Source organism: Tenrec ecaudatus, chromosome 13 (assembly GCF_050624435.1).
Source record: "Tenrec ecaudatus isolate mTenEca1 chromosome 13, mTenEca1.hap1, whole genome shotgun sequence".
Classification (NCBI taxonomy): Eukaryota; Metazoa; Chordata; class Mammalia; order Afrosoricida; family Tenrecidae; genus Tenrec; species Tenrec ecaudatus.
In genome coordinates, this window is record NC_134542.1 from 136,828,304 (window position 1) to 136,844,586 (window position 16,283).

Below are 16,283 nucleotides of genomic sequence, written 5' to 3' on the forward strand. Positions count from 1 at the left end.
GAGGCTGTGTACATGGATAATCTGTGATTGGTTTTCTGAGTTTGATTAAATTCCACGGGGAAAATGGGAATAGCGTGTGCAAAAATGTCAATAGCAACTCTTTTGGCTGGGATTATTAGCTCATCTCCTTACAGAGTCTTCATTTCCCCATTTCTCTCTAATTTAACAATTCATTGCTTTTGACATCAGAAAATGGCGAGGACTGTTATAGAATCAGGGGTTCTTTCTCTTCTTTCTAGAAAAGTGTCACATTCCTTGACCAACAAGTCTTTGTCTCTCATATTGCTTTAGTGATTGTTGCTAGGTGACAAATGAACTAGGAGCTAGAGATACCCTAAGATCTGAATATTGAGAATTACCTGTCAGCAAAGGCTCCTAGAACCTGGAGGCTAGAAAACAAAACAAAGATAGGAGGTGCTCCTTCAGACAAGCAGCAACAAGCTGTGCTGTACACCTTTTCAATTTCTCTTTGTATATTGTCTTAGGGTAGATGATAATAAAAGTGAGAGGGAAAAACAAAAAGCCACAGGTAAAACCATACAGGCTATCCGGAAGTCTATGAAATTAAAATGTTTCTCACTGGCAGGGAACCAGAGCCCAAACCAAGCCTGGTCATGGGGGCCACACCAGCGTAGCCAGCAGAGGCTCCCGGGCCAGAAGCCACTTCAGAACAAGAATGACTACAAGCTCTCCTCCCGCCCTCAAGCCCTCTGACAAGGGGTCCAGGTGGGAAGCTCTCCACATCTAAGTTTCAAGATTTAGGGCGGGCACTCCTCCAGCCTGGAGTGACAGCTGGGTTAGAAGGAGAAGAGGCTGAACCAACAATAGCTCCTGGGGTTGGGCACTGCGAGGGCCCAGAGTGGTTTGAATATCTCTAAATACTACTCAGAGACTTTCACTGGTGATTTTCAATCTTGGATCTGCTCCTGAGTCTGCTGCGCATTTTATAAAAATACAGATGTTTTCTCTCTTTCTTGATTGCATTCTGGGTCTCTGCACTTTTAAAAGGTCTCTTTTCTTGTGGATTTCACTCCGACATTTACTTGTCTCTCCCCTGCATCGTTAACGTACCCCGTTCCACTGGATCATTCCCACGTGCACACTGACATGCCAGAATATCGCACATCTCTTTACAAGTGCGACTCCGGTGCCGTGGCTCTCTTCCCGTGCCTGGTTCCACCGCACAGAGAAACTTCTCAAAAGTGTTGTCTACACCTGTCTACATCCTGACCTTCCTGTTCCAATCAGACACTGTTCTTGTCAAGATCACAGATGGCTCATCTCTTCGCAGGGCAAATAATAATAGATTTGGTGATACATCTTATTCTCTTAACATCATCCAGCAAGGCTTCCCTGGCAACTCTGTCTTGGTTGGGCTTCTATGCTTTCCCACTTTCCGTGTTGGTTTGGTCTTCCCCCAGGAAAACCTCACTGCTCACCGACTCTTCATCTCCTTCCTGTGCCAGACCCTCGTGGCTCTCTCCTCTGCTCTCTTCTTGTCCGTACGCACACTTGCCTGAAGCGACCTTATTAAGTCCCACGATGCCAAATGTCACCTGCATGTTTACGACGCTCTAATTTCTATCTCTAGCCCTGACCTCTGCTTTGAATACCCAACTGCCTGCCAACAGCCATGCTGTGAGTGTTTCTCAGACAGCACAGCCTAACAGACAAAACACAAAACAAAACAAAGAACCCACAGCACTAATGATCACAGGCTTTCCCTCGGGCCCAAAGGCCGCTCTGGATCTATGGCTGAACATTTAGGGATCGTGTCCCATCACCTCTTGTCCCAGGCCCCGCTATCTCAGCTATCTGGTACAGCCCCATAGTCAGGGGCTAAGGGGAAAAACCTGGAGAAATCACCCCTAATTCTCACTGTCCCTCACTGTCCGCAGCCACTCTGTCCAGAATCCCAACCAACTGCGTCTCCTCAAACACACGCTTGATAATTGCTTATAAGCACAGGAAACGGGAGCAATACAGTTAGATTTCTAATTCACAGGAAAGTGGAGCAATACAATTAGATTTCCAATTCTGAGTCTCTTATTCACTAACTTTGGGCAAGCAACCCAATATTTCTGGGGCTCGGTCAAATGGAGTGCTAACATCATGGGGAGGTTATGAAGATTAAAAAGGTGATTAATTGTAATGTAATTGGAGAAGTGCTGGCACTGAGTAAGCTCACCTCAGGGCTTCCCCAGGACAGTTCTGATTTCTTTTCCTCAGATTTGCCAAGCTTCACACCCTCGCTGGGTGTTTCTATGTGTTGTTTCTTCTTGTCTGAAGTCCAGCTGCCCACGACTGCACACCAGTGGGTTTTGAAGTTTTCCTCTTGCACTCAAATGGTGTCTTATCGGAAGAGGTAAGAATTCACCACCTTCGTAAATCCTTCCCACACCTCCACCCTCACCCTCGACTACATCACTCAGTGTCGCCCATCCAGAGACCTTACTGGCCTATTTATTCACTGACGTGTTCATTTGTGATTTTATTCCACTATGTGATTTCTGCCATTCTCCAATGAACATTGATCTGTGCTGGTAGGGATCAAGAAAACGGATCTAATCCCAGTGCCTTGGCCCAGAGGAGGTATTCAATATTGATGATGAGTGCTACATGTAATTTTGATGTGCAGCCAGGGTTGAGGACAACTATTTTAAATTAATTTGTTTAAACAGGAATTACTGATTAGCAAACGTTTTTACGGATAAGATTTCAATTGTCACACTTTCACACAAAGGCCTAATTGAGTACTGAAAGGTGCTGTTCACCCAATACATTCAATTGCCATATTCTTCTCTGAAAAATAAATGATGCCCACAGAGAGCCAAATTATTCTGACCTAAGGCAAAGACAGCAGTGTTTACAGGGCAGTGCCGAGGTCCCAGGTGAGCTCAGTCCTGCTCTGAGAGTCAAAGGGAGTCTCGGGGCAAGAGGTGGCAGCAGAGGAAAAGATCCAGCTCGACGTCTTATTTTTCCCAACAGTTTTATTGGCACATAATTTACAAATCATGGAATTGAGCAAGTAGCTCCATCATTCGACCATATCGAGGGGCATTGTACAATCACCACCACACCTATCATAGAGCATTGCCCACCCCCACCATGGTTAAATGGCTTTTAATAGGAGTTGTGCAATCCCGAGCAGTTCTAGTGGTCCCGCCTTCATAATTTACTCCCGAAAGCCCCTTTCCCTCCGACTCGCCCCCCCCCCCACCCCGCATTCCCTATGAAAGTTATTGTTATTGTACATCCACCCCTCCTGTGCTTCGCCGCTGGGAAACCACCAGAACAGAATGAAAAGCAAGTCGCATTAAAGTGGTAAGGATAAGCGCATATTGGTATAAAGATAAAAATAGAAATAAAGCGTGAGAGGCAGAAGACCCCTTCTGTCATGGGACAACTGAGAGAGACTTGCACCTAGTATTAATTCAGATCATGTCCCTAGGGATGTCAACTGGCCACGTATTGAGTTCGATCCAGCATGATCAAGGCTACAGGGGCCTCTGCCTGAGAGTAAGGTTAGTCAGAACTCTTGCCTGTGGCTACAGCGGATCTGCCAGAAGCTCAGTCTGGTCAGATAATCTGCAGGTGGGTTTGGGGGGTCCTACAAGTCTGTAGGGTTGGTCCATGAGTGAGGAGAAAGGGCTTGTGAACTGAAGGGAAGGGGCATGGAGCTAAGTTCATCATGGGCCTCGAGGAACCCTGTCATGAGCAAACCTTAGAGGGGCCTGAGGAGATGCCCCGAAGGAACAAGCAGGCAAGAGGCAAGATAAAGCCAATGGAGTCAGAAGCCCATTTGGGAGATTCTTCCCTCAATGTGTGTAGGGGGTTGGGGGGATGGGAGGGGGTGGGGGGATGGAAGGGGGAGGGGTGGGGGGATGGAATAGGGGGTGGGAGGGGGGATGGTAGGGGTGGGGAATGGGAGGGGGGAAAGAGCCTGCGGCATGGCAACAAAATTGAGATGGTGAGCATGTTCTTTAGGCCAAATTCTAGAAGACCCTCCTCAAAAATGGAAAGTAAAACAGAGCCAGGAAACACCACACCTGGGCACTGAAAAGTTACCGAAAATGTGCACGGGGCATCCAGACTGCCCACGGGAGTCCTCAGGCCCAGAGGTAACCTGCAGAAGCAGGTTGTCTCCCAGCTGGTAGGGCACTACACAACAATTAGAATCCCTTATCCTTGGGGAAGCTGCTCCTGCAGAGGGCTTTGGGCTCCTACCAATATGCAGGTGGTCCGTGAGTCAGCAGAAAGGGATTTGTGAGCGAAACGAGTCTCCTCTTCTTCAGGCCCAGCTGAAACCGAGCCATTGAGTGAACAATTTATGAGAGGGGAAAGGAAAGGCTTGTGTGCGGGGTGTGCATGGTGTGTGTGTGTGTGTGTGTGTGTGTCCGCGTGTGTAAGGACAGTAGGATGGTAAATGCTGGTCCAGGATAGGAAGCTAGTATCTTTTGGAGAGGCGTAGCTGCCCGAGCTTCGACAGCAGTATGGATTAGGCAGGGGATGTGGAGTTCAGAAACCTACAGGGATGCGCATAATGAATGATGAACCGTGGGCGTAGGAGACCTGCACACCAGAAGGAGCGGGCAATTCTACCAACAGAAACTCGTGATGACAGAGAGCAGGCTCAAGGGAAACGCCCGTGGCAGAAGAAGGATTTCGAGGAAATGGGATGGAAGCTCCTGGCCTGTAGAATATTCTCCAAACTCCTCAAAGTGAATTCAGTCTCCCTTGAAGAGGCATTGATGAAGACTATATTTTAAAAGGTCCCAAATGTGGGGACTCACAGGGAGCCAGAGGGAGCCAGTTGCTCCTTGGAAGAAAGATGGGGTTTTCTACCTCCGTAAGGGGACATGGGTCACTCAGCCCTGTCCTCTGGGGCTGTCACAAGCGGCACGGATCCATGGCAGTGAGTCTGATTGGGGAGACAGAACAATCCCGACCTCGTGCTCAAAGGCAGTTGCCAGAGATGGTCTTAGCGGAGCTCTCTCCAGGTTGTGTGTGAGTGCACTTGATTATCTGCCTGCCGTTGGTCGCTACTACGTGGTGTAGCCCACTGTTTTCATGGGGAGTTCTTGTCGTCACTATTGTTTCAGATGAAGAGGAAGAAAAGCAGGCAACTTGAGAAAGGCAGGAGGGTGGAAGGACATGGAGAGCATACCACGTGCCAACCACATTGTAGAAATGCCGGCTGAAGTACTCCTTATGCCATCTAAGCTTGACGTTGGACAGAAACCGGCCACTGAGTCCTTCCCAGACTTCCACGCGTTGCAATTATTATCCTTATTAACAAATGGGGAAACAGAGACACAGGGAGCCTAGTAACTTGCCCAAGATTGATTCTGTAGCTAGGATTCAAGCCAAAACCCAAGATCTGGCTCCAATATCCATCATCTTCGTCACTACTTTGTTACTATAGTCAGGGGTCCTCAAACTTTTTAAAAGGGGGGCCAGTTCACTGTCCCTCAGACCCCTTGGAGGGCTGAACTATAGTTTAAAAAAAATCTATGAACAAATTCCTATGCAAACTGCACATATCTTAATTTGAAGTAAAAAAACCACACGGGGCAAAAACAACACCTGGCAGGCCGGATGAATGTCCTCTGCAGGCCGGCGGGCCATACTTTGAGTAACCCTGGAGTGCAGATGAAGTTAAAAAAGGGCACACCCATTCTAAGCAAGGGCGTGGCTTGAGAGCGGGATTGTAAAGCCTATGGAGAAACCAAGCCTAGATTTCTCACCATCAAGAAGAGAGAGGTCTTGTGTCTACATATTACTGTTGATTTTAGAATTCTGTATACCGGAGGTTGGCCGACATTTGCAGCCATCGAGTAAAGGCTCCTTTTTCCACGCTTAGTCTGGGCTCAAAAGCCATTATGTCCCAGTTTTCTATATAGCAGAATTTATGGAGAGGATATGAGCTAACTCACCGAAAATGACATCCTCATTGAGTCGTTCAGCATATGAAATATCAATCAAAAACTAATAACCGGAATAGCCTTTGCTGCGGGAAGCATTCAGCAGTTGACCCCTGAAGTAATGTCAAATGCCACCAAGTAATAGGCCAGCGGTTTTCAAACTGTGCTTGGGTGGTTTGGCATTCCAAAGGAGTCCCTCAGTGGGGCAAACTGATCGCGGAACTGTAACCAAGGGGCCCAGATTCAAGTCCACCCAAAGTGGTTTCCAAAGAAAGGCCTGGCTACCCACTGTAGGCACAGTTCCACGCTGCACACCCTCACCCTGGGTTGTAATCAATCAACAGCAACTAATGAGTGCTACCAATTTTCCCCAGACAACCCTCTGGCCCAGCTTCAACCTTCCTTTAGGTATCTTCCATGTGGAAAGTTTGCACAAGATTTCTTTTTAAATGGTTCTACTGCCTAAATTTAACACACACACACACACACACACACGAGTCATTTTTTCCCAATCTAGAGTTGGTTGTTTCATTCATTCCTTTGTTTACTCCGGATATTATGTATTATAGGTCCCTCCCCTCAGGGAGTTCACCGGTTTAGGACCCCTCCCCGGGGAGAACTCTCAAATTTCGGCAGCTTTCCAGTTCAAGCGCTGAGCTGCAATTAAAGTCAATCACTGCCCTGGGTCCTTCTTCAGGCAATATAGATGGAATCACTGGATTGAGACCTTTCGAGCAATGCGAATCATGACTTTTAGCTCTTCGCTGATGGATGGTTCATGGTGGGTTACACTAGATCGTATTAGTCAGGGTGAATTGAGAAGGGAAGACTTATACTCACTTCAAATCAGGTCCAATAAAAGAAGTAGCACCATGTTATTTTTCTTTAAACACACAATCACCGTTTTAATTCTTACCTCCAGCGCTTTCAGTCGTTCTAACAGCCATTTGGTCTTCTCTTTGCCCTCCTCTGCGCCGCTACTTCCACTCCTCAAATCCTCGTTGACCACCACGTGGATGTCTTCTAGAGCTTCCTGGGGGTTTCTCTCTCCTTCTGACAGTTCCTCCTGCAGCAAGAGAGGGTGCCTGCTTTCAATAGTCTCCACTGGAAAAGAAGCAGGAGCCCAAGGCGGGAGGTTGGGAAGGCCCCCACTGCCTGAGCACTCTTTCTGAGGCCGAGATAGAGACGGTGCAAAGCCCATGCTGAGCGGAGCACACATTAGTCAACCACTGGCACTTGTACTGAACTCTGGCAGGACAGAGCATCTAAATGTAACTGCCGTAGGTCGCTGGTGGGAGCAGTGACTGCGCCTGGGATACCTTGCTTAAGAGCCATGCAGTTAATCCACTTTTAGCCACACAATGGGATTCCGCTCTCAACTGGAAGAAAAACAAAGCAGCAGCTTTGGTACCTTGATTTCTAATGGCTCTCCTACTCAAATGGGATCGCTGAAGTCTCTGGTCAAGCAATCGTTTAAATGAACTTGAAAACAAAATTTCACACAGTATTCAAAGGGCGATTTCAGAATCCTAACCAGAAACCATTTCGTTCCTGCAGCTCAATGAGACACAGCCCTTTAGCGCCCTTAGCAAGCGCGGCAGGACTTCCAGCCTCACCTTGAGGCAGACATAAGATGTTAGCTGTCTCTGCTCTTTGCTCAGCCTCTCTCTGGCAGCTTTTGGGGAGCTGTGAAGCACTAAATTGAGCCTCATGATTGGCTCTGTGCTGTAGGGAAAAAGAAATGTCCAGGCTATATGATCGCTGAAGGCCAAAAAGCCACAACCCTATCCACTTGGTACTCTACAATGGGACTCAAACAATGTGACTTCATCCCGTGACAGGCGTTCCTTCTGACCATTGTACAACCATCTGAGCGCCATTGGATTAGCATTGGTGAGAGACTTCTGTCGAGCTAGTCCTAAGCAGAGATCATTTGCAAAAACAGAAGCACGAAAGATGGATTTCTGTCCTTCAGAGTACTTACACCATCGACTTCAGAAGTAACAGTACAGGAGTAACCAAAGCAGGCTCCAAGATAAAAGCCAAAGTGCTTTAGACGTGCTTCCCACCCCCCAAATGGATTGAATTCCCTTTTGGTAGAAAAAACAGAGTGTAGTTTATTAGAAAATATTTGTCTTCATGTTTATGATGATGCAAGACTGAAATCCGCCAGCCTAGTTAACTTGACCCGCCCGTTTGGTGCAGGCTTCAGAGCATGCGTTCTTCTGTTACACCTGTCCAGGTGTGCTCCCTATCCGAGCAGGTGTGCATTCATCTCAGGTAAGCGCCCTGCGGAAGTAAAGTGTGCATCCCCTTGCCAGGACACACATACAGTCCATGATAGCATTTTACAGCGCTGACTCTTTGGTTAGGTTTGGCTGCCTATCCGCATTTTAAGGATAAGAATAGGGAGTTAGTTGGCAGACGTTATTTTACTAAGGCAACATTGCAATCCTGTGGACATTCAACTTCTCATTCAGAAATACTATCCCTGTGAACAAATATTGTCTATAAAGATTGGAAGACAGAAGGTTTTGTGGTTGTTGTTTTGATTTTAAATGTCATCATCTACATCTAGCTCTGTGGGGGGGATTATTTTTTTAATTGTTCTCTCAGCATATCTGACTTGTATCTTTTCTGAATGCATTGAAGTACCTTTTAAGAATTAGGGTTCTACAGCTAATTCAAAACAAAATCAAAGAGAAGTTACTGTGAGGAGAACAGAAGGCCAAAAGACTTTGGAATCTGACCATTCTAGTTCAGATTTACCACTTAGTTATACGCTTGGCAAATTATTTTAGGTGAACTACTTAACTTCAATGAATTTCAATTTATCTCAAACGCCTTGTACACACACACAAACACACACGCACACACACACACACACACACACACACACACACCACACACATGCAATCACATACACATTTCCACCAAACTCACTGCCCTGGAGTGAATTATGACTCATAGTGACCCTGTAGGCGGAGCAGAACTGCCCCCACAGGGTTTCTTAGTCCGTAATTTTACAGAAGGGGTATTGCTGTATCTTCCTCCTATTGAGTGGCTGCTCCATTCAAACTTCCAAATTTCTGAACTGACAGCTGAGCACTTAACCACTGGACCACCAGTGCCACATCACATGCACACACATGCCCACAAGTACATACATATATGCACACACATATATACATGCACTTATATATACAAATATATTTATAGATATATTTATGCACACGACTTATATTTGAAATATATAGACACCATATCTCAATATTATGATGTGAAACAACTGGGACATTCTAGATCAGTGGTTCTCAATTTGTGGGTTGCGACCCCTTTGGGGGCCGAACGACCCTTTCACAGGAGTTGCCCAATTCATAACAGTAGCAAAATGACAGTGATGAAGTAGCAATGGAAGTAATTTGATGGTTTGGGGGTGAGTCACCACCTGAGGGACTGTATGAAAGGGTCGCAGCATGAGGAAGGGGTGAACCACTGCTCTAGAGGAGGTGTTCCTATGGGGACTTTGGCACCCAGGGGGACACTCAATGTTGCTAAGGTTCCGTTAAAATAAAAGGATGGTGCTGATAGCCTTTTTAATTCCTAAAGCTCCAGGTCACATGCTCTGATGGAGATGTGGTCAATGTACCCATCTGCAGCAGGGCAGCCTAGCGAGCAAAAAGAAGACCGCTGGACGGGGCAGAAAGGAAGTCATTCGTGGGAGCTGCTTCCTTCAGCGTGCCTATGTTCCTAAAATTGCAGTAGTTAGGCAGAAAGTGAAAGAAGCGGTGTCTTAGACAAGCAATGGCTTGGAAACTTCTTGGGGAAGAGAGGAAACACGCAAAGCAATGTATATTGTAGAACAAAAGGCATTGCAAGTGAGTGCAAGGGGGAAAGTTCTCCAAGCCGAAGAAAGCAAGCTTGGTGAGGGTCCAGAGAGAAGCGGGCATATACTGATGGGGCAGCAAAGTTGACGAGTTGACCCGGCAAGCCAAGACTCCCAACTTCCCAGCCAGCACTTCTACGCCACTTAGATAGCGTCTTGTTTCCCTGAGAAACCAGGGATGGGTGCAAGTAGTTGAATTAGGAAAGGTAAGGAATGCTAATCGGGCCATTGAGAAGGGATTGGAGGCAAGGAGGCACGACAGCCTACATTCCTGAGCAATTGAAGCTCCACTTCACAGGAGTTACAGGAAGTGGATGAACACCTGTCTCCACCTCATTTCAGGGAGCAGGGGCCTTGGGCACCCACCACCGAATCACTGGTTCCTAGGATGCTTAGGAGCACTGTGGATGGTGCTGGGCTGAGGGTGGGTGCTGCTGATGGTGAGGACTGGCTGGAGGCTTGCCCGGTGCTGGGTGCTGGCATGGAACAGCCCAGTTCCTTGTGCTCTGTATTCTAAAATGCCCTGAGGCCAAAGGCAGTAGGTCAGTCTCCCTCTCCTCTCCTCTCCCCTCCCCCCCTCTCCTCTCCCCTCCCCTCCTCTCCCCTCCCCTCTCCTCTCCCCTTTCCCCTCCTCTGCCCTCCTTCTCCTCTCCTCTCCCCCTCCCCCCTCTCCTCTCCCCTCCCCTCTCCTCTCCCCTCCCCTCTCCGCTCCCCTCCCCTCCCCTCTCCCCTTTCCCCTCCCCTCTCCTCTCCCCTCCCCTCCCCTCTCCCCTTTCCCCTCCCCTCTCCTCTCCCCTTTCCTCTCCTCTCCCCTCCCCTCCCCTCCCTGTCCTCTCCCCTCCCCTGTCCTCTCCCCTCCCCTCTCCTCTCCCCTCTCCTCTCCCCTCCCCTCCCTTCTCCTCTCCCCTACACTCTCCTCTCCCCTCACCTGACCTCCCCTCTCCCCTTTCCCCTCCCCTCCTCTCCTCTCCCCTTTCCTCTCCCCTCCCCTCCCCCCTCCCCTCTCCCTCCCTGTCCTCTCCTCTCCCCTCTCCTCTCCTCTCCTCTCCTCTCCTCTCCCCTCTCCTCTCCTCTCCTCCAGGCTCCTAAATAACTTTCCAGTAAAAGTGTTTTGAGCCACTGTAATAATAAGTAAGAGGTAAGATGGAAAAGATGCATTTGAAGTGAGTGGAAGAGCGAAAGAGGAAAATAAGCGAAGGGGAAGCAGCAGAGGAGAATGCGCTCTGAGACAGTTGGACGGCTGTATTTCATAGTCAATCACCAACTCTAGAAGGAACAGCATCTGAATTTAATTAGACCCGTGAATGCATAACAATGAAAATAAATCCCAAAGCATCAAGCACAGGTAGGTGCCACTTAATAATCACAATACACTCTGTGAACCAGTACATCATGTGTGCATAAACATTCTATACAGGCAGTGTGGTCTAATCCACACCGAGGTCCTCATAAAACTGACTGCATTAAAAAGTATGAGTAATGAAACGATTAAAAAAAAGGAAGAAAACTTTATGGATGATGACCAAATATTAGCCAGCATGGTGTGTAACACGAGACACTCAGCTGAAGAGCTCTCAAATAGAGGGACTGCAATAATGGATGCAAGTACACGGATGATCATGAAGAAGGCAGATCCCAGGCAGGACCGGGTGATGTTTTGCTGTGTTACACCCGGGTCATCAAGAGATGGTGCTCATTCAATGACAATGAAGAAAAATACAATCAAATGTCTTCAGATGCTTTGGGGGGAAAAAAAAGTATGAGTCCCCAGAGAACAAACTCCTAGAGCTGTGGCTACTGGACACGGGGGCCTGACTTGCCGGAGTGCCTTCCTGAGACCTTGTGTACATCTGGTGCAGGGCTGGGGCCACATGTGGATGATGGAAGGACCGGCGTGAGGGTGGTGCCAGGAGTTCAGCCAGCATTGTGGCGTCAGTGGTCCTGATGATGTCCCTGTATTGGTGTGAATCACCAATATTTAGCTACCACTGTTACCTGGGGCTCACCGAACCGCATCAAGAGCTCAGAGGACACACTGTGTGGGGGTAAATCTGCCACACAGACCTCTTTCGGATGTTGCAGAGTAAGGAGGTTCCTTGGAGGACTAAGGTGCACCTGACCCCAGCCACGGTAGTTTTAACGGCTTCATCTGCATGTGGAAGTCGGGCACTGAATAAAGAAGACTGAACAAGCATCACTGCGGCTGAATGGTGGTGCTGGTGAAGCGTCTGGAAAGCAGCATGCACTGCCTAAAGCACAAACTAACCCGCCTTGGAAGAAGAGAGGCCAGAGTGCTCCCCAGAGGCGAGGATGGCGAGACTTCGTCTTACATACTTTGGACCTGTTGTCCAGAAAGATCAAGCCCTGGAGGGTGACATGGAGGAGCACAGAAAAAGAGGCAGGCCCTGAAGGACATGGATTGACACCGGCTGCAACAATGGGCTCAGACATGGGGTCACTTGGGAGGGTGATGCAGGACAAGGCAGTGTTTCATTCTGTTAAGCATAGGGTCACTCTGGGTTGTTACCAATTGGATGGTCCCTAACACCACCACCACCACCACCACCACCTGGTCCAGGAGGCAGGAGTGTCTGGGGCCTGGCAGGAACAGGAGTCACAGTGGGCACTGCCTCGCTGCCTGGGGCAGGAAATCAGCAGCAGTGAGGGGAGATGGCGGCATGGGAGGAAAAGGTCCAAGGGGAGGCCCTGCAGGGACTGAAATGAATGCTGCAGGCCCACTGCTCATTATCCCCTGGAGTTTGGTGTTTTAAAAACAGTTAGAGGGAAATAATAAACAAAAGGTAAGCTCCTCTCCCTTGAAGGGACAACATAAAACCCCACGGGACCAGTGATGCCTACGTCTGCGTGTTATTCTCCTTATTAATCTCCAAGAGAGAAGCAACCAAAATAATGGGAGTGGTGCTGACGATGCCAAATTGGGAAGAGTTTGCGTTGACTCCAGAGCGCCCTTTTCTATATTTTTACGTACTTTAATCAGCAGTGAATCTGATGAAAATGAGGCTACCATACTTTCCACGTATTTCATAGATGTTTGAGACCATAAGCTTGTACGTCTCCACAAATATCAGCCAGTGTTCAGGAAGCTGAAGATTTAGGAGCTCAGTCAGCATCCAAGGGTTTAAATCAAATTTCGCCTCATCAGTCCATAAAGCAATCTTCGGAGCTATAGGTTTCTCTAAGTGGTATCCTGGGTAATGATTCACCTGTAGGGGTGCCCTCATCTTTTGTTCTCATGTAGTCAGCATCATCGGGTCCATGTAAAATAATATCAATCAACACAAAGCACCGGGCTGCATCATTTCACCTCCAACAAATGACAGTCCAGGGAAGGTGGTTAGCCCCTGGTTCAGCTCACACAGCCCTTTGCTGTCAGCCAGCTAGGGCTAGGAGTAGAGGGCAGCAAGCTTTAAAACATGGTATGATGGAGGAGAACGACCGCAGTGCACTCCTTCCAGATACATAACCGGGCCTCGTAGTAGTTACATAACCTGGTGTCCATTTGAGGATTCAGAGTGAAGGAGTGGAATCTAGCTTGTCAATCAGGCCCCAGCTTGATGACCTCATTTGGAGACACTGAGAAGATAAATGGCTAACACTCATGAGACATCCCTGTAGAGAAGACACATGGAGAGAGGGCCATGGAGCCAGACCTCTGGAGCCGGAGAAGCCACGTGGAGACCCCTGCCAGTGGTGAGATGCTTGCAATGCCACTGGACCCACAAGACTTCCCACCCACTGGCCTGTGATTGTCCTGCATTCGGAGTCATCGCATGTGTTTCGTGAGTATGAAGAGGGCGTTAGAGATTGATATCGGACATATGGGATAATGTCGGACGTATGGGCTTGATGTGGACTGCGCTGGGATGTTTGTTTTCTCAAAATTCCACTGCTCTTGTATCGAAAGCTCTTGCTTATACATATGTGAGTGTCTGTGAAGTTTGTTTCTCTGGTCTACCCAGACGAACACAGGCCTTATTCATCGGAAGCCACCAGCTTCCCACATGCTAGCACACAGTAGGAGCACTGAAGGACTATTTCACTGAATGCCTCAAGAGTTAATTAATAAACATGCAGCCTACTCGGTTCCATGGGGTCCCTATGAGCCAAATGGACCCAAAGACAGCAGCTCTGGTTTTTGAAGTGCGGGTTGAGGGACCAAGTTGCTACTATAACCAGCTCAGCAGTGGCTGACGTCAGTATGTTTACATGAACAGTTAATGAAACGAGACCTCGTAGTTTGTCCATTGTCCTTCCTGTGACACTGACATTCAACAACGTTCACACCAGGTGCTGCCGGGCCAGATTCAGCAGAGGACTTCAACTCATCTCATCCCATGCCAACTATGGGTGTTTCCAGGACACACCAGCCGCTCTCCTGGGTGGACATCGGGCTGGATAAAGTACAGGCCCATGAAAAAGCGAAGGCCCTCACAATTTCGGTCGACCCAATAGTTGCCCAAATGGGTTCCCACACAAGGACAATTGTGAGGAGGGCCCAGAACTGGGTGCTGATTTGTTCTCTTGCATTTGGAGTCCTTATGAGTTGGAATTGACTAGACAGAACCTACTAGCAACATACCACATTCCCCAACAATGACAGATCAGTACTTCCTTAGGTCAAATACCCAACCTACTGTTTCTGGAGGACCACTGAGTTAGTTAACGTTTATTGTGTCAACCTGTCCAATGAACACGTGTGGGGTTAATTGAAGGGAGGAGAGACAAATGGCTCAGTGAGCCTCACCTTTCTAGTTTTCGGGTCTCTTGCTTTGTGATGGTCGGACTAGGGGGCAGCTGCCTTAGCAGTTCCTGCTCCAGCTGGCAAGGCTGACTTCCTGCAAGACATCCCTGAGGAGAAGCCACGTGGACCTACCCCGATACAGCCCTGGGTGCTGGAGCACCCGTGTGGAGACCCCTGCCAGCACTGAGATGCTTGCACATTCACTGACTCGGCTTTCCTCCTGCAGTTGGCATCATAGTGTGTGTTTTGTGAGATGGAGGAGGACTTTGTGGATTGGTGCTGGATATATGGGTTAATGTTGGACTTGTGGGCTTGGGAAGCACTGGGCTGGGATTTTTTTTGATATGCACTTAACCTTTCTATAAAACTCTCTCTTACACATATGAGTTTCTATGGATTTGTTTCTCTAAAGTACCCAGACTAACACAATCACTATTTTCCATCTCATGGAGATCTAAAAGTCTATTCTTAGCCAAGGTAGGGATATAGCTCCATTATTTATCAAAACTTAGAGCAAACAGAGTTGATAAATAATTTTCTTACAAATCTATAATTTCTATGCTAGGTCTGCCACTAACCAGGTGTGTGATTTTCACCGAGTCACACAACTTCTCTGTCCCCAAATGCCACCGTCGATCAAATGAAATGCACAGCCTCAGATGTTTACGATTTTGAATTTCTATAAAAACTCAACTGTAATGAATACATTCTCAAACCACTTAATAGCTCATGATGAATCTGCCTGCGGCTCCTTCTCCAGAAACATTTTTTTTTCTCATTTCCTTCCTTGGAAACCAGTCCCCTCTGTTTTGCCACATACTTTTCTTCAGCCTCTGATGGAAGTCATCTAATCCAACCTTTGCACTGAGCTCATGCCCCTCCAGGCATGTAATCCACGGCCTGATGGGTAGCCTTAGGCAGGAGTTTAGAGAAAGATGCTCTCTACCCCCAAAGGAAATCATGCCCAAGATGAGGGCTCTCTGAGGGGATTTACTCATGGGGCTAATTCTAAGTCTTCTCTAGTTGCATGCTTGAGAAAGATACAGAAGATCCACTTGCCTGCCTATTTTTATGGTTACCATGTTTACCTCTGAAGGCAGCTATGAAGCTGGCATGTAAAAATATCTTGGTGTCATGGTGAGAAGTCTAGTCATGCACAATAGTTATCATCATCTTTTGAAATGGTTGTGCTGTAGGTGAAAGCTCCCACGGGTGGCTTTTTGCTGGTTGGGCAGTGCCATCTCTTATCCGGCTGGAAGGTGGCCTCAAGCAAGTGTCTTCAGTTTCAAGTGAACGGAGCCTCCGTAGGGGGTTCCCATCGACTGCTCCAGACCTGTAAGTTTGATCTTGCATTTATTACTTGTTCCCTTTGAATCTTGACCTACGTCTCTGTCGCTCATTTTAACAAGGACCTTCTATTGTGTTTGTGGGGAGAGGGGTGAGTTGTGGTACCAGGGAACCATCTAGCTCCTCTGGTCTCAGGTGAAAGGAGGCGTGGTTCATGTGGCCCAAGAGTCCTTTGGATCTGTACTTCCTTGAGTCTGCATTCTCCTTGGCTTCAGAAAGGAAGATACCAATACTTGCCTCTTAGATGACTGCTCACAAGCTTTAAAGATTCCAGAGACTACTCACTAGAGCAGCGGTTCTCAACCTGTGGGTCACGACCCCATTGGAAACCAAACAACCTTTTCACAGGGTCGCCTCATTCATA

General features: G+C 47.9%; 1 protein-coding gene across 1 annotated transcript in view; it reads right to left on the reverse strand.

Moving 5' to 3' along the window:
• The window catches only part of NCKAP5 (NCK associated protein 5), a 965,306-nt gene that overhangs the window by 267,727 nt on the left and 681,296 nt on the right, over positions 1-16,283 (reverse strand). Inside the window, exon 6 of the mRNA XM_075529168.1 lies at positions 6,841-6,990. Within this exon, the coding sequence (XP_075385283.1) occupies positions 6,841-6,990 (150 nt within the window). The remainder of the gene's footprint in view (positions 1-6,840; positions 6,991-16,283) is intronic.